General features: G+C 36.2%; 1 protein-coding gene across 1 annotated transcript in view; it reads left to right on the top strand.

The window, feature by feature from the left end:
- Window positions 1-25,248, top strand: part of pigg (phosphatidylinositol glycan anchor biosynthesis class G (EMM blood group)) — a 137,168-nt gene that overhangs the window by 41,909 nt on the left and 70,011 nt on the right. The window contains exons 5-6 of the mRNA XM_088911559.1: window positions 14,063-14,201; window positions 15,909-16,121. Coding sequence (XP_088767685.1) covers window positions 14,063-14,201; window positions 15,909-16,121 — 352 coding nt within the window. The remainder of the gene's footprint in view (window positions 1-14,062; window positions 14,202-15,908; window positions 16,122-25,248) is intronic.

The following is a 25,248-nucleotide window of genomic DNA, read 5'->3' on the forward strand; positions in this document are numbered from 1 at the left end:
AGCTCCTCAATGAAATCGCTTTAACATGCTAATGCGTTGGTGTAACAGTCCGGTAGAAATGTAACAGTCTGGTAGAAATTAAAATTCATTCTATACAGCAATCGCATATTTGGGTACCGTTTCATAAAACTTTCATGCTTAAAATGTTTAGGGAGAAATGGAAGACTGGTGTGTATTTTTTCTTTAAACTACCAAGACCAGCCATACACAGTACAGTTTACGTACATACAGTAATGTTTATGTTCCTAAATTAATATCGTTTATGACCTTCAGATGCGTTATGCTCCTCTTCTTTTTATGCTCAGCTACTAAAATTTCCCTTTAGTGGTAAAATTCCATATAAATATTCAAAACTAAGCAGATTTAAATGTGCACAGTAAAGACATTAAATGATTAAATCTTTTCACTACCAACCAATGCACCACGAGTGCCCCTGTCGGTCATTTTGGCCAGCCAATCACTTACCGCGGCTTGTGGGTAGTTTACCGTACTGCGGGTTTGTACCACGCATTTTGAATGGCTGCATCTGTAGCCTGCTTAGTTGACACAATCTGAAACTCTGTAAAAGAAAAATTAACTTGTCTGATTGACAGGGACAGGCATTTCATACAATGGTCAGGCTACTGACCTTGATCAGGACCTTTTTTTGTGTCAGTGGAAATACTCTGTGAATAATTGTCGATCTCTGTTCAGATTGGAAAACTTTGACCACTCTAGTATGATAGTTTTCTTTCAATTGCCTCTTTTTCCCATTTTGTTTTGACTTATTTTTTTAAATTGCTGCTTTACTGTAATTTAGACATTATTTTTTCATAAAATGGAGAGCCTAATGTTTTTTTGGGACTACACTATAAACAGTTATATTTATGTTTGCCATTAACTTAAATTCTCAAATCATATAGAATAATTATTATTTAGATTCTCATCTCCAGGATTGTTTTTTAAAAGTATATTTTGCAAAAAAAACATATTTGATAACCTCATATTTCATTTCAGTAAGATGAGAATTCTTTTCTGATTTAAAGGCCAATGAGTCAAGTTAACTTTTTAAAAGGTTTAAATATACAGTGTCAACAATAGTTGCTAGCTCTGCTTTTTAAAAAAAAATCACAAGAGTCTTGGTCATTATGCTTTTCTTGCACTAAAGCATTCAAATGGAGTGATTGACTAAATAAGTCAATCTCTGGCTCTTGAAATAAGTCAGGCTCTGAAAAAGTAATTTTCATATACAGTATATTAACTTCAAGTGAATTAGCATTAGCATGAGCAGATACTACAAGAATGGCTTATATCCATCTTTGTAAATTTATTAGCTGAGCATGAGGCTACTTGTATAGAAAAGTAATAGAATTAAAACTGGAAAAATACAAGTGTAAAAAACACCATGTAAAAAAAAAGAAACACATCGTTAAGCTTGTCCTCATGGATATTATAGAGGACGATACCTTGTGTGAAAAATGTTCTGTGACAAAATGGAAAAACCTCACTATTTTAGGAATGGTAGGTTGTGTATTGATATTCTGAAAGTGTACAGAATGTTACAACATGATTAATGTTATTTTATACAATAGTCAACTCAATATAATATTCTCAGCATCAAAGTTTAACATTCATTTATCACTGTATGTTTGTAGAAAAATAAGGTATACTGATTTTGGATCTTGCTTAAATTTAATTGACATCATTTTGATTATTTTAGCATTTTGTGACTAACCATGATACACTTGAGTGACTTTGACAGCTGGATAAGCACTAAATCACCTCATAAGTGAGAGTATTGATATGGAACAGGTGATAAGGAGATTTAATCTGATTAATATAAAGCCTGAAGAAATGTCAAGAACCAAAAGCATAGAAAGGATCCAATATAAAGGATACATGATTTGCACTTTTTGTTGTTGATAATTAGTTGCTGTACCTTGTGTGTTTAATTCATAAGACATAGATTGGAGTAGGGTAGCTATTCAAGGTGAGAATTACTGGAGTACAGGTCATTACATTCCTGTTTGATTTGCTGAGCGCACGGAAATAAAAACATGTTTAGCCTTGATCCACATGAGGGTGAATGCATCTAGAGAAAGAAAATTAAAGATAAAAAAATGACAGAAAACCTTGCACATACATGATTCTACAAAGCAGCTCTTTACACTACCTTGATTAATTCATAGACTTTTGTGCTCTTGCTATTTCCTTATTATAACTTGGCTGCTCTGGGAAATCTTTCATTGCCAGACTAGAATTAAGGGCTTCTTACTGGCGAATCACTTCATTGTTGTATATACTGATTTAATTTGTTTTTAATTTAAATTTGGGTTCAGTGATTCTGTAAACATCTACTGGAAGTTTTGATTTTATTTAAATATGAAATCATCCACTATCCATGTTTGTTGCCATTACTTCTGAAATTACAACTTTGATATGTGGGTTCCTTAAAACGTGGCAGGTAGGAGTTTGGCTATTCCTCCTCTATGAAGATATCTTGTGGTTACTGCATATTGAAACAACCGTATGTATCACTTTCACCTGTCATGGTCTACATTTAGATTCATTTCATGTATTAATTTATTCATTACTAGCAATCCAGCTTTTACAAGCACATACTTTTTCATTTTTCACTGATTCAACAGATGTGACCTCTGGTGACCTAAAAGGAGCACTCACTGGCTGGTATTGATTTGGAATATTGGCGTATGATTAATACATTTACCATTATTTCTGAAGTAGCCTACTTTTCAACTATACTTCATTACGTGCAGGGTAGTTCAGTTTGGAGGACTGGTGGCATAGCTGAAAGACATCCCTTTACGTGTTGCTAGGATTGTGTCAATTCCTGACATTTTTCTTTTTATTTCTATCTGATAAGCTGCCACCAGTGGTTGAAGCTGAAACAGATTGGAGGGTGGATTGTGACCAGTGGACCTATTCCTGAACACAGTTAAAACAGCTCTCACTGAAAAGATGTAAAATATGTCCTAGGTGAATTATTACAATTGCAAAATTATGGGATCTGTCTTAGATTTACTTAAGATGTATGTTGAAATAAGTCAATAATTATTTTTTAAACCACACATTCTCAGCCTAGTTATGCAAATGAATGTGGTGGGTTAATAATATTAGCTGTATTGCAAATTCCAAGGGCATTACTTTTTTATTCCAAGGTTGTCCACACTAAACCAGCTTGTCTGTTGTGATTTCCTAACAATCTGTATAAAGCACATCAAATTCTGGAATTTGTAGATCTCCTTTTTTTTGGGGGGAGGTTATTAGCATTTATCACAAAGCCAAAGCTCAGTATTTTACTGTTAAGAAATACTTACCAACCATGTTTTTTTCCCACAGATATTGAAAAAGACAGTGAGAAGTAGAAAACGATTGGCACTAATTTAGTAATATTTTAGTGTCTTCATGTAAAATAACCAGAGCAAAAGTTTGCTCTCTGGTTTACTTCATCTCTTCAGCAGATGGAGGTGCTTGTTTGCTCTGGACTAAAGCAGCTGTCATTGTTGTCTTGCTTAATTCCACCTTCATTTCCTGATATTAGAACAATGTTTATTTTTTGCTAGCCTTCAAGTGTACCCTCACAAAAATGCATTCTCAGGCCTACAGTATTGAAGGTTTGTATTATTATTTTTGTTATGTAAACCTTTTGCTGCATCACAGAGATGCACAGGTGAGGAGGTGTTTTCTTATTGTTGTCTCTGGGAGTTGTGCTGTGTCTGTCTCCCTGTGTACATGTATTTCACTTGAGAGAGAGGAGAGCTCTAAATGTCCTTAGTGATTGATTGTTTAGAATTTCTGCCTGGCTAGGACTCGGAATTCTGCATCTGTTGGTTTCTTCCCAGTCTTAATAAATGGAGTACAAAAATGAAAAAGTGCACTATTTTTAACCTACATCTGGAAGGTCTGATTTCTGTGCATCAGCTGTGTGTTTGCAGATATTAATAAAAAATATTTAGTTTTTGTTTCACTATATGTATTTCCTTTTTAAAGAACATCTTGTGGACTTCCATTCTTCCATTTCAAGAAATTTGATTGAAGAAACTATTTGATTTTTATTTTGCTGGCACTGGACTGTTTACAAACACAAACAAATTTAATCTTTGAAGCTCTCTTCTTGTCAAGAAAGAGAAATATCTGTCAGCTGTACAGTATTAAATAGATTTGTTTACAGATTCAGATACTTAGCAGCATGTATGAAGTATTCTTGTATCCTTACATGGTTATAAAGTATTGGCTCATCTGTCATTTGGAAAAAAAAATGATTCAGAATAAAGATTTGATTTCCACAATAGTTATTACATTCTTCTTTTTGGATGTTCTAAAATGGTTTATTTCAGCATAAAATTAGCACTTTTGACAATCTCTAATTGCAGACTAATTTTGTTTAACCCAAAGAAGATTAAAACCCAGGATTAATCAGTCCACAAATTATAGGCGATAATAAGTAGGTTATATTTGGAAGTTTCTGATTTTTGATTTCTTAATTGCTGCATATACAGAGCCTTGCAAAAATATTCATCACCTTCCAATGATGTCCCATCTTTTGAATTGCAAATGATGTTTACCCATTTTTGAAGTAAACATATCTTAATCAAAACATGATTGCTCAAACTGAACATTTTTCCAGTTGAAAGAAGTTAAATATCGGCAAAAGCTGCAAAGAAAAATGATTGTTTATCGCATATTGCAATTTACATTTGGTATGGCAAATGTAAATGACCTCAGGTGCACAAAATTACTTTGACATTAGTCATTAGTTGAATGTCCTCTATCAATTGAGATGCCATTGCCCACAATAGGGGCACAGATTGTAGGTGGGCCCTGAGCAGGAAAAACTAATGTTTATTGAAAATACGCCTGGTCCTGTGGTAGCTAGTGCAAATAACTATCCATGCCAGGGGAAATTAACAGCCCACAGAAGGGGAAAAACATATAACACCCAGCCTGTGTTTCACTCCTCTTATCTGGGCTGCAAAAAAATCTCAGCAGCAGCGCTACCGTTTAATCAGTTCTAGGGAAAATAATATTTCTCCGTACCTGTGTGCCTCTTTTGGTCAGTGCCAGTCAAGTAATCATCTGCAGTGCAACTCCTTTCTCAGTGCTTTGGAAGCAACATTCAGAGACGTGGCTCTTCTTACTCGAATTTAGGAAAGTGACTCCCCTCAGCAAACCTTCCAGGAAGAAACTGGCCTGGTCTGTGCTGGGAGAAGTGGGGGTGTTCTGAGCGGTGCCCCGTCTGGGCATCGGCTCATCGTCAACAACGCCTTCCTGGTTGCTCTAAATGTTCTGTCTGTTCCAGTGAATGTTGGGCCTGTCAGCTCACCGTGATCTGCGCTCTGTCATCTTGGGCAGGGGGAAATGTAAACCCCCCCCCCCGACATGGACCAAAGGGAAAGCCATGCCCTGTGAGGCACATCCCTGTGCATCATCACACAGTGTACAGTAAGAGAGATTGACATTTTTTCAGAATAAATGCACCTGTATGATCCCGTTTAAAGGTGGTTAATATCAAGCAAAGTTGAAACAAGAAGACCAAGCAGCTTCCAGAACAATTCAGGAATAAAGCTAAAGTTGTAGAAAGGCACTGATTAACATTTCATAGACATTGAATATCTCTTTGAGCATGATGAGATTGATCATTAAGTGAAAGATGTATTGTACCACCCTTTCCGTGTCTAGATTATACTGTAACTGATAAACTGACCAGCTGAACAAGGAGGAAATTGGTAAGCATTGCCACCATGAGGCTCAAATGAGCTGAAAGAGCTTCAGCTTTCAGTGGCTGAGATGGGAGAAAGTGACCAGGAGTCAACAATATCCTTGTCAGTCCACAAAGCTGTCCTGTATGGCAGATTGATCTTTCAGGTCCTGCCTGGTTTTTACAACAAAGTGATACTGCATACAATGTTTTGTAGTGAGACAGCAAAACTGGAACTCTTTGTCTAAATGCAAAGCTTTTTATCTATTGCAAATCCCACACAATGTGTCACCCAGTCAAAGTTTGTCAAATGTACTGCAAAACCTGTCAAGATTGAGGGGAAATTGGATGGAGCAAAAAACTGACAAATCAGAGAGGTAAACCAACTTTACTTTGCTCTAGAGCTAAACCTGGGATGAGAATCTGCCTTTTGGGAGAAAAAATGACCTAAAGCACCATTTCAAAGTTACACTGAAACATCTTAACAAAAAGAAAATTAATGTCCTTAACTGGCCCAAAGTCCTGACTTGAATCCAACAGATGTGTGTGACAATATGTGAAATATTATTGCTCATTTGCAAAGTATTAAGGCTCAAAAATGCACCATGTCTGTGTGTAAAGAGCCATAAATTCATCCAAAAAGTCTCACAGCTGTTATTGCTACCAAAGGTGCTTCTACCAAGTATTCCTCAAGGGCAGGGATACTTTTCACATGCTCCGGGATTTGTTGTTTTAAGTATTTCTGCAAAGAATTGTTAAGCACCACAATGAAAATGTCAACATAACATTTTATATATTGATTTTTTTTGCTTTTTTTTTGCTGAAGTGTGACTTTTTTCACTCATCCAAGTGCTGTGTTTGAGCATTCAAGATCTAATATATGAAAAATCTTTTGTAATTCATCAAATTCGGATTTTGCTGGAATGGAGCGAATACTTCTGCAAGTAACTGTACTTGTGCATTCTGTGGGTTTTGCTGTTATAGCATTTCTGCTGAGGCTTGTTATGCTCCACAATAAAAACGTCACTTCTCAAAAGACATAACAATATAAACCCCTATCCTGGAGAGCCGCACAGTAAAAAATAATTAAAATTAAATGGATAAATTAATTATTCAATATTAGTCTGATCTTTAAAACGTTATTGAGAACTATGAAAGCTGAAGGACTGGGAAATCCCATGACAAGATTTAGGTAACAGCTCTATAAGAGGATGCTGAAGTAGCATTGTGACTTTATTTAAATAACCTGATGAAGTCTTAAAAACTAAGCTATGTACAGACAGTTGAAGTGCCCAGGTGTAGACAAAGTTAATTTTTGGCACTTTAAAGGAAGTGTCATAATGCTTTAAAATAACATGTGGTAAAAGTTTTCTGACAATGAAAGATTTAGACATTGCAGCAAAACCTTGTTTTTGAATGGCTTTAATCTTTAATATTGTTTTTGAGACCACATTGTAGAGTAAGTGATACAATTATAAAATTACCCCTTCACTAGCAAAAAAAAAAAAGTCCAATGGAAATCAGCTTATTTGAAGAATCTGTAGTGTTAAACTACAGTATCTATACGATAATTAGAATTTACTGATAAAACTAAGGAGTCATTATCTTCTTCTTTTTCTTTGCTAAAATCTCTCTCAGTCTCACTGTGCATTTGAGAGCTCATCCCCGTTTTAATTGTCTGGATTTTTTAAACTTATATGCACCTTTTTCTAGGCTTTAATGCTTTCCCAGAGAGAGAAAGCTTAATTTATCTTTGCAGTTCCCCAGCGCCCCAGTTTTTATTTGAGTCCCTTTGGTGTAATCCCTTTGTTTTCTGAACCTTAATTAAAAGTAGTTTGCTTCTTTTCCACTGCTTTGCTGTAAGGAATAAGGAGTGTTAATATCCTCCTTGAAAGTTTATCATTAATTAAAATTGATATTTTCAATACAGGTTTGTGCCACAACCATGTTAATGTACCTTTCAGTAACATGCTTGCTAACATTTGATACAGTGAGCTTCATTTCACACGCTTATTAAATAAAATTGAAATAATAGAAAAAACCCTGTTATATTATGGTATGTTTTCAGCAAAAACAATCCAATTATATTGCAGCAGGCCATATTCCACTTTTCAAAAATTTAAACATTTCATTAGCAAGTGTTTCAGCTCTGATGTATTCTATTTAAAATTCTCACTCAAGTCTTGTTGACGTTTGACTTGTTACAATCAAGGTGCGCAGTATGCCCGATCAAGTTCTGACCGTTTCCTCCCTTTATGAAAATGCAGAAGTATTCTGAGTACATCAGATATGTAAATGAAAACCAGAGCCTCCACTTTCTGTCCTAATTAAAGCTTTTATTTCCATAAATTATTTTCCTTTAGGGTATCCTTGTAGATATCCTGAATATTTCATGTGCATTTGTGAAAATTGAAAAAAATATCAGATGTACAGCAAACTGTTTAGGAGCAATTCAGTGTGGCTTCAAATTGTGTTGGTAGGTCATTGAAGTGACTGTACACTGCCTTTTTGTCACCGTAATACATTGGCTTCTTTATCTTGGCATTCAGTGTAGTGACATGGCCAGAAATGTAAAAATTGACGTAAATAAATGCATTTTAAAATAATACATTTCTATTTTTAAACAACGGTGGGCTGTTTTTATATTTCTTTTTGCTGTCTACATGTTCTTAAAACTATAATGAACTTAAATGAAAGTAAATCAAGAGAGTTGCATATAATGTATAGTATCTTTGTTCTGTTCTATTTATATGTTTTGTTCTTTGTAACAATAATATTTTATAACTACTCTTAGAATTAAAAAAAATATTTTATCATGGTTTTTGGACACCCCATTAGACTCCCTGGAGAAAGTGGGCTGTGACATATTCATCAATATGTTACATCTTATTTTCATACTTAAAGACATGCAAGGTGGCTCAAACTGTACTAATTTGAATACAGTGAGGATTACTTTGAATTCCATGTTTCTGTTCTGTCTTATAGTCTCTGCAGCAACTGTATAGCACTCTTCATCAACATGCATCTGATTCACATGCATCTGGTGCACAAAGTGTTTTATGCTAAAGAATGCTACTGTATGAGTATGCGTGTGTAAATTTGACTCAGTGCATGCTTATGTATAATTGTATTGAATTTTTACATACTTAATGATTTACCACACTAAACAAAGAACAGAATAATCTGGAACAAGTTATTAATTGTCTGAATAACTTGTCACTAACAGGAAAGATCTCTGGAGTTTTCTTAATTGTTATGTCCCATACTTTCATAGTTTCAAGTCAAGGTTTCTGATCACAATGTGATGAAAAACTTGGTCTATTTGTATGGAAAGATAAACTAAGGTTTGGAGGGATAAGATAACCTTTAAGCTGAATTGGAACATTATATTTCAGTGCTCTTTAACAAGTAAAATTGTAGGTTGTCTGCTGGGTTTCCATATAGATACATTCTCTTGCTTGGTGTTTAGTGGTTAAAAATCAGGTGCACTGTTCCAAGTAGTATAAAAAAGGGAAGAAGTTCTATGTCTTATTACTAATCCTTACAGTATTCACAACTTCTGTTTTTCTACATGAGCTTCAGGGTCAGATTGTCTCAGAGGGTGGTGCATTGGTCTTTCATGTGGTCTTCATAAAAAGGGAAAATCTCTTGTGCACTGCTAAAAGCCAAAGAACTTGAAGGAAATGAAATTCTGTTCAGTGAGTGCATAATGAAAAGCATAAAGTACAAAAATGATATGCTATAAAACAGTATTTTTTGTCTTTCTCGGAGTTGTTTCAGGAGCAAATGTAGTGTTAACATGAAGTGGATATATATGTTTTTTACATTACTAGTTGGGTATTCAGAACTTTTTTGTATTTTGCAGCATACCCGGAGGATTTTATAAATGATGGGGAAAAAAACTCTAATAAATGGATCACAAATGACTGATCTCCTTGGGTTGAGCAAGATTAAGTGCACACCAAAAATATAGACAAGAAAATGACTTATGGATATCAGTGTTCCTTTAAAATATAGTCACATACATTTAACACTGATTACACCGCTGCCTAGGGTGAAACCCTGTAGTGGTGGTGGAAACTTCAGGAAAGCCTGGGAATTGGAAATATGAAAAACTCCATCTTCATTTCTGCCGCCTTATGCAAATGTGGAACAGTGGATTTCAGAATGTTTCAGATATTTACTGAAAGAGTACTGGCACTTGAGCTGGTGGTAGTGGTGGGAGAAATCACATCTTCAAAGGTTTCTGTATTGTCCTTGGGATTGGGAGGGACATTCCTGGTAAAATCCATAGACTTTTGAAGTATGAAACTTGTAATAATTCAGTTTTGCTCTACTGATGCATCTTTCTGCAGCACAAGGAGCTTCTTAGAGCCTGTCAGTCAAACCTGTGACACTCTGAAGCTTTGTGAGCTATGATGATATCTGAATCCAAGTTGTCTCCTGTTCAGTCACAATTGTCTTTTTCCCCTGTGTTACTAATTGCCCTTTCAGGTAAGCTGCTCTTTTAACTTAGACCTACAAATTACCTCACAGTCAGTATATCAGTTTTAATCTGTGTAGAGCAAGAAGTGCACTGCTATTAACATACACAGGTGCCAGTCAAAAGAGAGAAAAGCAATCTTTTTGTAGCCAAACATTTATATTCATTTAGTTAACTTGAGACCTGATGTGTATAAGCTGGCAAATTATCCTCTTTTTTTAGTGGCTGACTTATAGTTTCAATTGTTTTTGCCTTTTGTTTCTAAGAAATTGGTTTTTATTTCCAAAATATTACATTATTTAGGTTTACGGAGAAACAGCTCTGTCAAAGTAGCAGATGTCATCTATAACGCCCTGTGAAGATGTACCCAATTACAGAGGCTACAAAGGAACAATGGGACTAAAATGGCACATAAGTGTTTTCTAAAAATATTTCTTTTTTTCTAAAGTAATTTTTTTTTCATTTTCTACACAATGGTGATTCATTTTTGTTACTATGCCATGTTTTATTCCACATAATCATCACCATTAACCAGCTTATCTTAGTGCTACACACTTGAACCAAGTATGAAAGTAATTAAGATGTTTTGTATACATTTTCCAAAATGTGCACTCTACAGTCATCCATTTCTTTTCACACTGTGAGCTTCCAGTTCAGAACAAAAGCAGGTCATGGAAGGTGTTATGCAGCTCTTTTCTGATAACAATGGAAGCTCAAAGTTTCCTGATCGACTACAAAGGCTGTCGCTATCCAGTAATGTTAAGGAACCTCTCTGTGCCTGAAACAAACCCAAGTCTGATGGTGCTGAGTCTGTTGTTCATCCCTTTGTGCTCTGGGAGCAGTCAGTTAAAGCTATCAGGTCATGTAGGCCAGATTCTTGCCAGTAATCTTTCTCAATACCAGTGTTAAACTAAGCAATGTTTAAGCAGTATGGAGACACAGTAAACATGTATGTGTATTATGTTTTCTGTAGTCTTATATCTTTTCCATGTTGATGAGGAATACAAGTTCAAACTGTGACAAAATTCAAACATGCTCAGGCATGAAAGTGTAAAGATTCATCTGTAAAACCATGTCACTTATTTTAAGATATTTTAAGGAATTATAAAGAATGGTTTTTAACTTGTAAGTGTGTATATACCTAGAAGCAGCTTGTTCTGCACTACAGATCTACAACATGTTACCAGATTAATTCCACTGGATGTTCACAGATGTCACTCGAGATATGGGACCAATCATATTGTCAGCATATCTCTGTGACATGTGCGATTCAGAGGGTTTTTGCAGTCTGAATTGTGCTTCTTGGTGTTTTCTTTGCTAACCGTTACCTATAGCTTGAGGCTGTTTAAATTGAAATATTAGTCAGGTGTTCTGTTGCTTTCAGCAATGCATCAGGGACATGTAGATCCATCTTCATATCTCTAGTGAGGTCACTTAAGTCAGCTTTTGACATGAATTAGTCATCTATTACCTATAACAGGGACCATTTGTCATGCAACATATCTGTACTAATCTATTTAGAATTCACCTGTGCTTGTGAATAATGCAAACATGCTGTGAAATAAATTCATTCACCAAAAAATAATAATCATATATTTAATTTTTGATGTTTTACAGTAGTATTACTTGTCAGTTCATGACTGTTGATTTTTGCATATATTAGTTACCACAGTTATGCTTACTTGATTTCTGCTTCGGGGGATAGGGGCTCCAAAGTACCCAGAGGTTTGTATTGAAAGTCTTCTGAACCTCAGGAGATTGTAAGTCATGCAAGCATGCAAAGTGACCTTCTCACTATGCAGCTTATGCTGACCTGTCAAGCATCTCCTTACTGCGGTCAATCACAGGGGCACTCTGGGGATGGCTGCCATCTGGAGAGCAAGAGAGAGACACGCTGTGCTGGTTCAGGTCTGTCAGACAGGGAAGAGATGGCGTAACCATCTTCTACCACTGAGAAGAAGCAGGGAATAAAAAATGCTTTTTTTAGGATATGTTATTGAAGTTGTCACATTTATATCTAAGAAAAAAATAGTATACATGTTGTGTTAGTAAGACCTTGCTTAAAATATAAAAGTTAAAGTTAGTTATTTTAATCTCTGTGTTACAAAAGGACATTGCTGTTCAGAAATTTATTCAAAGAGGTACAAATAGGATAATTCGGGGCTGTCAATAAATGTCATCCACAGACAAAAGGAACTGAATCTCCTGTTCAGCAAAGATGATGATGAGGGGAAAATATACAAGTAGTAAAACTCCTGAAAGATATTTGACATCTCTGAGGTGATGAGAAGATCAATAGGGCAATATTGCCTACAGGACACAAGTATAAGATAAGAGGATATATATTTAAGAAAACAGGAGGTGCTTCTTTACACAGAGCGTTGTGGTAGTCCTTAACTTTAAATTCCCCGTTTTTGTTTTTTTCCTGAAGCTGACACAGAGATCTGTTAAGTACTGAATAGATGAGGATTTCTGATCTGTTATCTTCCAGCTGTCCAATTAGCTAGATGGTCCAAACGACCTTCTCTCTTACATAACCTTTCTTAGGAAATAATTTGAAAGTGATAACATTCTACTTTTCGCTAACTTATTGAATTCAGTTTACTTTTCTCATATCAGCACTTTCCATCTGTGAGTTGATTTATTTCAGCTCCAGTGTTTCCAGGGAAACAGATGTAAGTCTGCTGAATCAGTTTGATATCCAAAGAAAATAGGAGCTCAGAATTTTGAATGCAAAGAGTGCAGTACCCCTTATGTAGCTTTGTACTTTTTTAAACTTGTATTTTGTTTCGAGAAGGTCAAAAGAGGCAATAACAACATATTTCTGATTTAACGTATGATTCTGTAACAAAAGCCGGCCTTTGTTCAAATGTGCTTCTGTGACCTCTTCCAGTCCATATCCAGTCACACAGCCCCCATTTGGAGACTAGACAAAAGTGTCCAGACTTCAAGTTTGAAAAGAACGTCACTCTTTGCTGGATCCATATACAAATTGGTGGTTCTGCAAACACATGTGCACCAAGGAAGAAATCAGAAAGGATCACAACTGAGCACTTATGACATTTCATTATATTCCCACAAATGAGGATTGCTGGTTCCATTTGTGCATCCAAAGCAATGTTTTTCAAAATGCCTGGCATTCTTGCAGAATGAAAACATGAATAACCTTGCTCAAGGCAAAGAATGGCCCTACTGCTACTACTAATAATAAAATTAATCATCTCAATTATTTTTAGCTGGTTCTAAATTCCAGTGTAAACAGTTTTTTTTCCACATTAGTCATCTATTTGATTTTTATTGAAGTCTCTGTAAATTTAGTCTGCATTTTTTCAATTCTTTGCTTGTTATATTTGTTCTCTTTTTTCTTACACTTGCCTGCCAACTTTATACAGTACTTTAGAGTTTCTGTTTGAAAAAATGCCACAGCAGGTTGGAGTACTAGCTAGAAGAATGAACTAGAGGGAAATAAGTTAAAACAAATCCATGTTCACCGTTCACAAGTGATTCCTTTAAGCCTTCAAAGTGTTGCTTAACAATGTTTAATTAAATTGCAGCAAGGCCGAATAATTGTCTGAATTTATCTTTCTGCCTTTTGCACTGCTGGTCTTAATAGCCTCATATTTTAAAACTGTCAGAAGTACAATACAGGTACTGTACCTATAATAACTGCATTACAAAATAAGATGCATGAACAAAAATGAAAAAAAGTAGCTCAGGGAAACAGAAATACCAAATTGACGACAAAAATGAAATTGAGCCAGTTTCCTCAATCACTGCAGTTCGCAGCTGAAATTCTCTTTTTTTCCCGTGCGAAACATACATTTTGACTTAACGTTTTTGTGTTTTTAATTTTGCTTTTCTGTTTTCCCTGTGGCTTGCAGGAAAGCGAGGACTCCTTACCCAGTCTCTTAGTGCTTTGTGGAGATCATGGAATGTCTGAAACAGGGAGTCATGGAGGGTCTTCAGACCCTGAAGTGAGCACACCTCTCGTTCTTATCAGCCTAGCCTTCAAGAGAAGAGGTACGGTGTGTTCATTGTTTCTTCTTTATAATGTCTTTTCCTTTCAAAACCTGTTTTCTTGACTAGGACTATGGTTTTCCACATGCTCTACCAAGACAATTTAGGATTCAACAGCAGTTTAAATGAAGCTTATTTGCTTTATTTTACTTACGAAATGACAGTGTACAACCATAACTCTTCCGCTGTTATGGTTGTATGTCTTAGCAGGACTGTCAAAGTTAAGAATTTTTTTATTTGAAGCCTCAAGTCACCAAAACAATGAAAGGGCAATTTCCATTGTAAAATACACAGAAAACCAGTTAAAAGATTTTTAATTCTATTTTGTTGTAGGTCTGACTTGATAATGACTAATGCAGTATAAGTACTGTAGGTAGAGTTTATTTTGTTACCAGTTTTGTGTTTAGTACTTAGGGCAGTAGTAATTAATTGTATTTGTATTATTTTTTCTTTTGTCTATGAATTTATATGACCTATTTGAGAAACTTAACACAGAAGGCCTTGTTCATATTGGAAGTATCTGATATGACATTACAAAGATCTTTGGAGTCTTAAATTATTTTGTTTTGGTATTTTTCCATTTTTTATATTTATCTAATAAGCATTTTGTGTATGTGTTTTTAATTTAGATAAAAAAAACTATAAGAATATCAGAAGATCACTAATTTTATCTCACTGCTTTTTTCAAAAGAAAAAATATTCATTATAGTCCTGCATTTCAGTTATCTGCCTCTTTAAACCTCCTCTGTCTGAATGGTGTTAACAGTCCTAGCCTTGTTCTGTATCTTCTTGTGTGGTTTTTACAATCCCAAGAAGTGTTACAACCAATTATCTCACTGTGCAATTGACTTCAGGATATTAACCTGCTAAAGTGGTGCACCCGCTATACTGTCTTTCACTCTGCTAAGGTCCTGCCTTCTGATTATTTCTGGTAACATGTCTCTCGCTTTCTTGTGAATAAAATCTTACTCACCCTTCCTGCATTTGGTGGCCTTTTAGTTGCTTCTTAACCAGAGTGCTGGAGTATATCCCCACCTGCTCATCCAGTGCTATCCTCTTCTACATTCATATGCAAATAAAAGTGAATGGGAGTTCATCCCACCAGCTCATCTCATTCATTAAAACAGTATTTCACTGAGAATATTAAGTTACAAAAAGCTAAATATTTTAATTTCCTTAAAAAGGCCTTACCAATCCTGCTCTAGCATCATTTGGATGTTATATACAGTAGATAAAGTTAAAGGTTTTATTCAAGTTTTATCTGGATTCTGCATGAGGAAATAAAAATGGCTTACATCAAATGTAGTAAGTTAGAAGAAGAGGAATTGCAAAAACTGTGCACATGAAGAAGGCTTCAGAACTTTAATGTTTTTTTTTTCTTTTTAGCATGGACTTCAACTTTAGCTCTTCCTTTGCATCAACTCGAGTAGCTTTTTTTTAAATTGAAAGCTGCAAGTTCAATTCTTTTTATTCAGGTAGTTAAAAAACCCCACATCTGGTTAAATTGAGCTCAGTCTTCCACCGTGGATCAGTTGCTGTTTCTGTCAATTGGATCTGCAGCTGGTAGCCGTCCACAGTGGAAATCAACAAAATGTGCTTTTCTGGAAAAAGGATCCTGGGAAAACCTGAAATTACCAGCTCTTTGCCAACCTTTTTTTTTAATTTATACCCCTTTCTTTCCCCAGTTTAATCTCAATTATTTTCTCGCAGTTGGCTTTGAAACCCCTGAGCCTGTGGAGCAAGTGGACCTTACCCCCACACTGGCACTGGGCCTCGGTCTTCCCATCTCACAGAACAACGTGGGGCATCTGATTCTCCCTGTGTTTGAAGAGAACACCCTGAGAGAGCAACTCAGATTCCTTCACCTCAATGGCTTCCAGCTAAGCCATCTCATAAAAGACAGTACCCCTGATTTTGAAAAGGGTGAGTTATCACTTAAATTGAGCTATCACTTCCCTGTTTTTTTTATAATCAACGTTTCTGGCTTTGGATTTTAGCACATGGGATTATTTAAAATCTCTAACCATCTGCTTTAAAAAAAAGCACGTTCTGAAATAGGAGGTTGTGCTGACATTTTCTCTTCAAATCAAATCAAATCAAATATCAAATCAAAGTTTATTTATCAAATGCACAACAATACAGCGTGCAGCAGTAGTTGCTGGCAATGAAATGTCTTTTCTGCGAGCTCACAAAAATCATAAGAATCACAAAAATCACAAAATTCACAAAAACACAAAAATCACAAAATTGAGGTTACAAAAATAAGGTTACATAATAATAAATGTAATAGAAATTTAATAAAACTCAGTATGAGCAGAGCTGCTACTGTATGTGTCCATGGTGTATGCAATACAGTATATACAAGGAGTGCAATTATGCTGAATACAGTGAAAACTGTGTGTCCATGTAGCCATTACAGGTGATTTGCTAAAGGAGCTGCAGGTTGGCTATTTAGCAGTCTTATTGCCTGGAGGTAGAAGCTGTTCCTTAGTCTGTTGGACTTGGACTGAATGCTTCGGTACCGTTTACCGAACGGTAGGAGGGAAAACAGTTTATGACTGGAATGACTGGGGTCCTTGAGAATGGACCTGGCCTTCTTCAGACATCTAGCTGAGTAGATGTCCTGGATGTTTGGTAGCTCACAGCCGGTAATGAGCTGCGCTGACTTCACCACCCTCTGCAGTACTTTGAGATCCCGGGCGGAGCAGTTCCCATACCAGGCAGTGATGCAACCAGTCAGGATGCTCTCAATAGTGCACCTGTAGAAGTTGGCCTGGATATGTGATGGCATGCCAAACGTCTATAACCTATGGAGAAAGAATAGGCGCTGCTGTGCTGTTTTGACCATAGTGTTGGTGTGGTGGGTCAAGGTTAAGTCCTCTGAAATGTTAACTCCCAGGAATTTAAAACTGCTGACCCTCTCTACTGCAGTCCCACTGATGTAGATAGGTGTGTGATGTCCTCCCTGGTGTTTCCTATAGTCCACAATCATCTCCTTTGTCTTACTGATGTTCAGAGAGAGGTTATTCTCCTGGCACCATGCTGCCCAATTTGCTAATTATCTTTAAATATGTTAAATTTGCTTGATTTGATTTTATTTTGATAAAGTTCTTGTATATACTGTATATAGAAGGACCTTGAAACCAAATTTGCTAATTATCTTCAAATATGTTAAAACACTCAATATGTATTTGTATAAAAAAATATTTTATGCAGTGTACTGTAATGGGACCTCACTTGCTTAACTTCTTCATGTTGTTGCTTGTCCGTCCTCATGCTGAATTCACTGTACATGTGCAGTTTATGCACATGAATTCCAAGTATACTGTACAATATGCAGTGTTTTTGTTTTTAATGCAACAACAAAACATGTATAACAAACCTACAAGAGTAAAAATGCACATAAATGCTTCTGCTGTGATACAACTGGCTGATCATTCACTCAGGGATTAAAAAATTAGTAGTAATAGTAGGATTGAAATGGATTAACTATAACAATTTGCTCCACCGAGCCTTATACTTAAGACAGCTCATCAACAGTGCAAAAAAATTACTTACTGTATGTTTGATCTTTAGTGGCTTTCCACCAGTTTTTTCAGAAGGTCTTATTCGGGTTCTATCTGCGTGTGAGACTGAGGTGATTGAAATTCAGACAGTTCACTTAATTTGGTTGTAGCTGCTGCTACTGAATTTACATTCATATTCAGGCTTAATGACAGAAGTCTAACTGTATTAATTTCATTGATCAGGTGACATTACAATTGGGTAACTTGTCATATGACTATTGTTTCAGAGAAAGTATTGGGCAGACTTCAGTTCTTAATATGAATTAATTGTTCTCCTGCAGATGCCTGGTGATTCTTAAACTTCAGTTTGTTTCCTTGATTGATTAGCTTTTAAGGTTGCCAGGTTTTAAGACAAAGAGAGAGCAAGATTTGTAAAACTTTCTATATGCAGTAATAAGACTTTGTTGCAGTTAAAAATACATTTTTTTCTTTATATGCTTCTTTATATAAATTCAAATGAATTGTCACTGCATGATAGTTTCTATCAATTTAATTTAGAAATGAGAGAGCCTTCTAAGGTAATGGGAAAAGATATCTTATCATTCTATAAGAAAATAAATGTTTTAAGTGCGTAAAATGAATGTAATCACAGCATGCAGTCAACAGCAAAGCCTTTTCTGATTTGTAATGAATGAGCTAATGAAAGCAATAGTTTTTTTTTACTTTGTAGTATTCTACCCATCTCTAATCAGCCTCCAGCAATATACCACTGAATCATTTTTGCTCATTACTTTAAACACTGTTGATAATTAATATTAGAAATTCTGGCACCTTACAATACCTTTTAACTCATAACTGAGCAGAACCATCTGAAAAGGATACTATACGTAGAAGTCACATGACTTACAGTAACCCTGCAATTTCCACAATGATAATTTTTCTAGAGAAAATTCAATTGATGGTTTCTCGTATCCTGGTTGCCATGACAACCCCTAAAGGTGTCTGAAACTGGATGACTACATCTAATAACATCTCACTGGACTCCCAGACAGAAAATAATAATTAAAAAATAAATTGCCTTACATGGCCAACTATCAGTTCTACTGAAGAAAGACACTGACGTACATCCAGAAGTGTACCAGAAGTGTACCTTCTGCAGCATGTCGGTATTTATTTTATTTTAGAATAACATCTACATTTAAAGAAGTTGTTAAATATTTTGCCAGTTCTTAGAATGACTTTAAAGCAGTTATTCTGTTATGTTATATTAATCGATGGTAGAATTTATCCCCATCCTGATTTAATCCTGTTTATGAGCCCTTCTGGTATTGTTGTATTGCTTCCCTTCATCAATACTGCTGTAAACGTACAGTAAATGAGAGCTGTGTCTTCAAAAAAAAAACCCTAACTCCATGTGTTCAATTATTTTCTTTGTAGAAAATAAGGATAAAGGTATATCACCTGCTGTATAACTAGAAGAAAATAAATGCTTTCTCTGTCTCTATACTTCTTTCTCCTCCCTTCTTTATATTCTTCTAGCTAGACTCAGCATCGTGCCACCATCTCATAAAACATACAAAGCATGGTACCAGTTACGACCCCTCTTGTAATACAAAATATACAATTTTCAGAGTTCAGCAATCTTACATAAGACACTATAGAAGCATAACAAGAACTTTCCACCAGGTTTATTTCTTAGCCTACTAGAAAATTATACAAACAACAGAAAAGGGGCAAATGCAAGTCTTCTGTACATGTTTTAAGACTGAGAAACGTACATAAAAAGGATTTGTGGACTGTATGAATACACAAAACTCTCTGAATGTTTTGTGCCCTGTTTGGACAGCGAGACTAACTCGTATTGACTAACCAACTTTTGAGGACACATCCTTCTTTTTTTCCTTTATTTTTTCTTAACAAGCTCTTTATTAAAACTGTTAACTATCAGTAAAGGTACTGCATGAGATTTGTTATATCGCCAGTGTTATTAGCAATAAAACTGGTAAAATATGATTGGTATGAAAACTTACAACACATGCAGTGTTTGTAATAAAAACAAGCAGGAATCCTGCTCAATCGAAATCCCAGTAGTTTAGAATTTGTATAATTTGCTTTCTTCTGTGAATTTCGTTTAATTGAGTTTGTCTGACTCACACTGTGCACTTCTGCAGACTGCAAAAGACTGCATTTTATCAGAAATGAGTTATAGATTTTAAAGGCCAGACTGCAGCTATTTTTACACTAGTAATGGGTTTTCTTGCTGACCTCCCATATATACCTGATGTACAGTCATACACATGGGTGAACCCTCAATTGCTGCACAATGGCAACTTTGGAGTAGTTAATGTGATATGCTTAAAATTAGCATGGGCACGTTTTTTCTTAGCAACTTTACCACCTTTGAGCCTGATCTCAGATCTCATCAGATCTCACTGGCTAAGGAAGACTGGGCCTTGTCAATATTTTGACTTATATAGTAAAAAGTACTATGTAAGTGAATATTATATGTTCTTTGAGTACGAAAAGGAGAAAAATACAGTTTCAGTATTGGGCGGCGCAGTGCTTAGCATTGCTGTCCAGCAGCACTAAGGCCCTAGAGTTTGTATGTTCTCCCCATGTTTGCATTGCTTTCCTCTGGGTGTTATATTTTTCTCCCATAGTCCAAAGACATACTGGTAGGTTAACTGGCTTCTGGGAAATTGGCATTGCTGTGAGTGTGTGTTTGTATGTCCTGTGATAGTTGCTTGCCAGGATAGGCTCCAGCTTACCCATGACCCTGTATTGAATAAAGTGGTCAGAAAATGGATGGATGTTTCTGTATTCTGTTTCTCTGGTTCTTAAGCCTGAAGGGAAAAGTAAAGCTCATCTGAAAAGCTGCATTTTTGCAGCCAAGGTCCTTAGACCTGTTTCAGATCAAAGAGATTGGACTCATTCTCTGGCCTCTGGCCTTAATGCATTGTCAGCCAGGATCAGGGACTGTCAGAAAGGGTGAGTAAAGTAGACCTAAAGTAGGCGTCTCGAAGATCAAACACTTACAAAACCTAACCTGACAATGATTTGTCTTCAGCTCCTGCTGCAGTAAAGGAAATGTTTATCTGTTTCCAATCTTCTCCTCGAGCAACCTGAAGGCCTAAAAGAAAGGTCCATTATGTGCATCTTTCTGTGTGGCTGGCTGGTCTCCTAGATGTTAGAAGACTTGCTTTTTATATTAACTTAAGTAATATACTGTAACGCATATGGCCTCCATTGCTTGTGAGAGCCGGCTTACCAGAGCTGTGACCTCACTTCCTTTCCCTATGAATAGCAGGGACCGCAGCCGCCGGGCTGATGGGAGATTTCCCTTTGGCTCAAGAGGCTGGGTCCCTGTTGAGTGACACCGGAGGTCTGGGTTCGAGTCCCCAACGGTGGGGGGGCCAACCTGATGCGGCAGCAGCGAGGGCGCCCACGTGAACCCCGTAGCATTACATTGGTGTCAGAAGCGGGGTGGGATAGTCCTTCGCCGAGGATGGTGAGTTAAGTGGGGGAGAGTGTAACGCATACGGCCTCCATTGCTTGTGAGAGCCGGCTTACCAGAGTGGTGACGTCACCGCCCTTCCCTGTGGATAGCAGGGACCGCAGCCGCCGGGCTGAAGGGAGATTTCCCTTTGGCTCAAGAGGCTGGGTCCCTGTTGAGTGACGCCGGAGGCCCGGGTTCGAGTCCCCGACGGTGGGGGGGCCAACCTGATGCGGCAGCGGCGAGGGCGCCCACGTGAACCCCGTAGCTTTATAATATCTAATACGATGTTAGAAACTAGAGATATTGTGTTACAGTGACTTGTAATTCCCCCATAATGTCACAAAACATGGTTTGCAATAGAAAGCAAGAGTTATTATTTTTCACTAAGAAATGCAGTGCTGATAAAATGTAATTATCATATCTCAAAATGTTTTATTTATTGAGTAATGCTTAGAAGATGCAGTTTTATTACAGTCTTACAATGCTGAGTGTCAATGTACTGTGTTGGTTGTCACTTGTGCCTCACAGCTCCAGTGTCCACAGTTCATTTATGTCTGTTAGCTCCTGGCGGTCTGGAGCTTTACATATTCTTCATGGTTTTTATGAGGATTTTTACCATGTGCCCTGATTTTCTCTTCTCATAAACCTGTAGATTAGATATTCTAAATTTTCCCTTTTTTTGTGTGACAGGACTGGCATCCTTTGTCAGTCATGTGCTCTTAGTTCCACCTTATGGGCTATGCTTCTGGAATAAGTTCTGGTTTGCTGTCACCTGCACCAGGATAACCTTTCTGATGATGGATGGGTACATACTGTATTACATTTTCTATTATGGCTTTATAATATCATGAGTCAAATTAACCAGTGAATGTTTTGCACTTACTTTTATATTTTATTAAAATTAAAAAATTTAAGACATTTTGCTACAGTGTTGTGATTTCATGTGCATGCCTAAACTGCACAATTACTGGAGGCAGTTTGTTATAAAGCACACTCCTGAAAAATTCATGTTTAAAAAAAAGGTAGAAGCCAGTTTGTACAAAATCAAACCAGTCTAAAAAGTTCTGATTCTCTTACTTTGGAATCACATTTGCCAATGTGAGAAAAGGCAGAGATGGTGTTCCTTTCACTGGGACTGTGAAGAAACTTTTTGCAAGTTAATTCCGTAGGTGAGGCTTTCCACCATTTTTCTGATTGTACTTCCAAGACTTGTGCTCCCAGAAAAGACAAATCACTGCTCATTTGCAGTTTTCTTCCCATTCATTTTTAAATGGTTTAAAATAAAATTACAAACAATTACAGTCAGGTATGATATATTATTACAGCTTCACCACTACCCCCAAAAGTGCTATGGTGTCTGGCTAAACCTAGGATCAGATTAAATCAAAGCACTTGCCCTCCTACTGGTTGCAGAATCTGTATTAAGTCTGAAACGTGCTGTCAGCAGGTGTTTGAGACCCAGAAGAAACTCTGGTCAATTCGGTGCCTTTAATGAAGCAAAATTGACACAGAGGAAAATGGATTGAGTAGGATGAACTACACATTCCATATCACAGTGCCTTATTCTACCACAGTTAATTATGTTAGCTGTGATATTTTTGGGAAGTCTGTCAAACTGTGGAAATATCCTACTATTCTACAGCTAGTTTACATAATTCTGAGTGTGTCTGCACTTCAAGATAATGATCCTTTCGATCACAGATCCAAGAGCTACTATAGTAAAATTCTCAGAAATGCAGTACTGTTATGATTTTAGTTTCTCTACTTCAGAAGTTTATCTTTCATTGATTTTCTTATTCAAGAGTAAATGATAATTGCATCAGGCTCTTGGCATTTTAGCCATAAGAAAAGAACAATTCTGCTCTTCTAAATGCAGTTCAGATTTAAATGAGAAGGAGGTTAGAGGTAACTTCCCCACTTTAAATTGCTGTTTAATGTTCTTGTATGTCGCCTCTTTTCTCACAGCATGGTGATTGATTTTTTTTGTTTCAGCTTACAGAGTGCACACTGAGGGAAAATTAAGTTCTGGAGACTTTTAGCAGTATGGCAGTTCCATGCAGTGCAATTGTCTTTCAGAAACCCCTGCTACTTCTCACAGCGGGAAAATTATGAAGGTTGTCTTCCATATCAAAAACATTATTTTTCAACATTCTTCAAAAATTAAGACACAATTATGGATAATTATTTCTTTCATGCAATACATACTGGTTAGAAACTATCTTTATAGAACTTTGCTTTGTAAATATGATATTTATTTCCTTCTTACTATTTAATGTTGTGACTTTATGTAGATGTACAATACTTTACTGAAAGTTTGTTCCATTATAAATTAACTGATGACAGACACTCATGTAGTTTTTCATTTTATTTCATTGAGCAAGCCTTTCACTTTAATGTTTCCTTAGCTTTAAACTACTAAAATCCAAAACAATTTCTGTTTCTGTTTCTTACTTTGTGAACAGTGAAGATAATAATGTTTGAAAATATGAAATGGGCAAGTAGATGATAATCCTTAGAAAACAGTTTATGCTTCAAAGACATTGGATAACGTGAATACTGTACATTTCATCAAAATTTCCTTTTTTCTTGCTGTTTTTTGTTTTCTGTTCTATACCTACAGTCTAGTTAACAGACAAAAATGAACATGTGATGCATGTGAGAATAATCTTGAGAGGCTGGAGGGCCAACGTTTAGAGTAGTATTGTTTCCTCACAGTCAATTGTAAAAATATTGTGTGCCATGATATTTGCTGAAAAAATCTAAATTAAAAATAAAAATACTTCCTCCTCACACATTTAGTTACAGGACAGTGTTTTAGTAAAGCACATTCCTGTTATGGTAAAACCAAGGACAATCAAATAGAGGTGTAATTAGGTATGTTACATGCAAAGCCTGAGCATATTGTAGCATTAATGTGATATAACCTTTTATTTTCATAAAACTGGAAATATTGAGGATATTAATCATATATTTGACACTTTCCAGAGGCTTTAGATATTCGACACTTTCCAGAGGCTTTATGATTGGTGCAGAATATTGACTAGCATCTGTTTCACTTGAAATCAAATGAGTAGTGAGGAAGGAATCTCAAAGCATTCAGAGACTGTTGTGTAAGAAATTGGCAATGTAAAATCTTGCCAAGAACCTCTGCAGTAAACTAAAATTACTCCAGCGACCATTAGAACATGTGCAGTATCTTAAATTGCATAGTATTCAGGTTTATGTTAATTGCTTAACCTTGACATGCATTAATTAGACTTTTCTCTGTCACTGCATGGTAACTTTGCTGATTAGATTGATCTTTGTCTTTAATAGCTGTAAATATACTGCCTGAAAGAAAGAAATGTTACAGCAGCTGTGATCAGTTGTCAGATTGCTAAAACCTTGGCTGTAATTATCCAATTAGAATACAGAAGAAATCTGAATACGTTTCAATTGTAGTACATTATGCTTTTATTCAACATTAAATATATTAACTGGGAGTTCCTCTTAAATGTACCACAAAATATACAATTTGGCTTCTGGTTCTAACTTTGGTAATTTTTTTCATGTATATGTGACATGCTCTTGATCTGATACTCGTGGATTTTGCTGAATGCTTGATTCCTTCATTATCCCTTCATGTAAGTCATTAGTAAAGTCAGACACTGCAGCATAAACTACCAGGAATGGAAAAGTAGTCTGACTGCAGCTAACTCATCATTTATACTGTGATGAAGGTAGTCCTTCTCATTTAGATCATTTAAATCATGTCTGATACTTTAACATTCATCTCAGGCTGACCTAATTATAATAAAAGTTCTAAAATGCTGCTTTTATTATTTGTGCCCATCGATTTCCCCATGAAACCCCTCCTCTCCATTCTCCATGCACTTTGGAGCTCCCAGAACACCTCAAAGCCTCAGTGTGCCTCTTTATTTTCATATATTGTGCTCCTCTGTGCACCTTTATATATACTACACACCGCAAATGCTCTTCTCTTTACATTTACTCTTTACATTTATTTCCACCATCTGTTCTGCAGCTAGCTGAGCTATTCCACATGGTT

The sequence above is a fragment of the Atractosteus spatula genome, chromosome 1 (assembly GCF_055471065.1).
Source record: "Atractosteus spatula isolate fAtrSpa1 chromosome 1, fAtrSpa1.hap1, whole genome shotgun sequence".
Lineage (NCBI taxonomy): Eukaryota > Metazoa > Chordata > Actinopteri > Semionotiformes > Lepisosteidae > Atractosteus > Atractosteus spatula.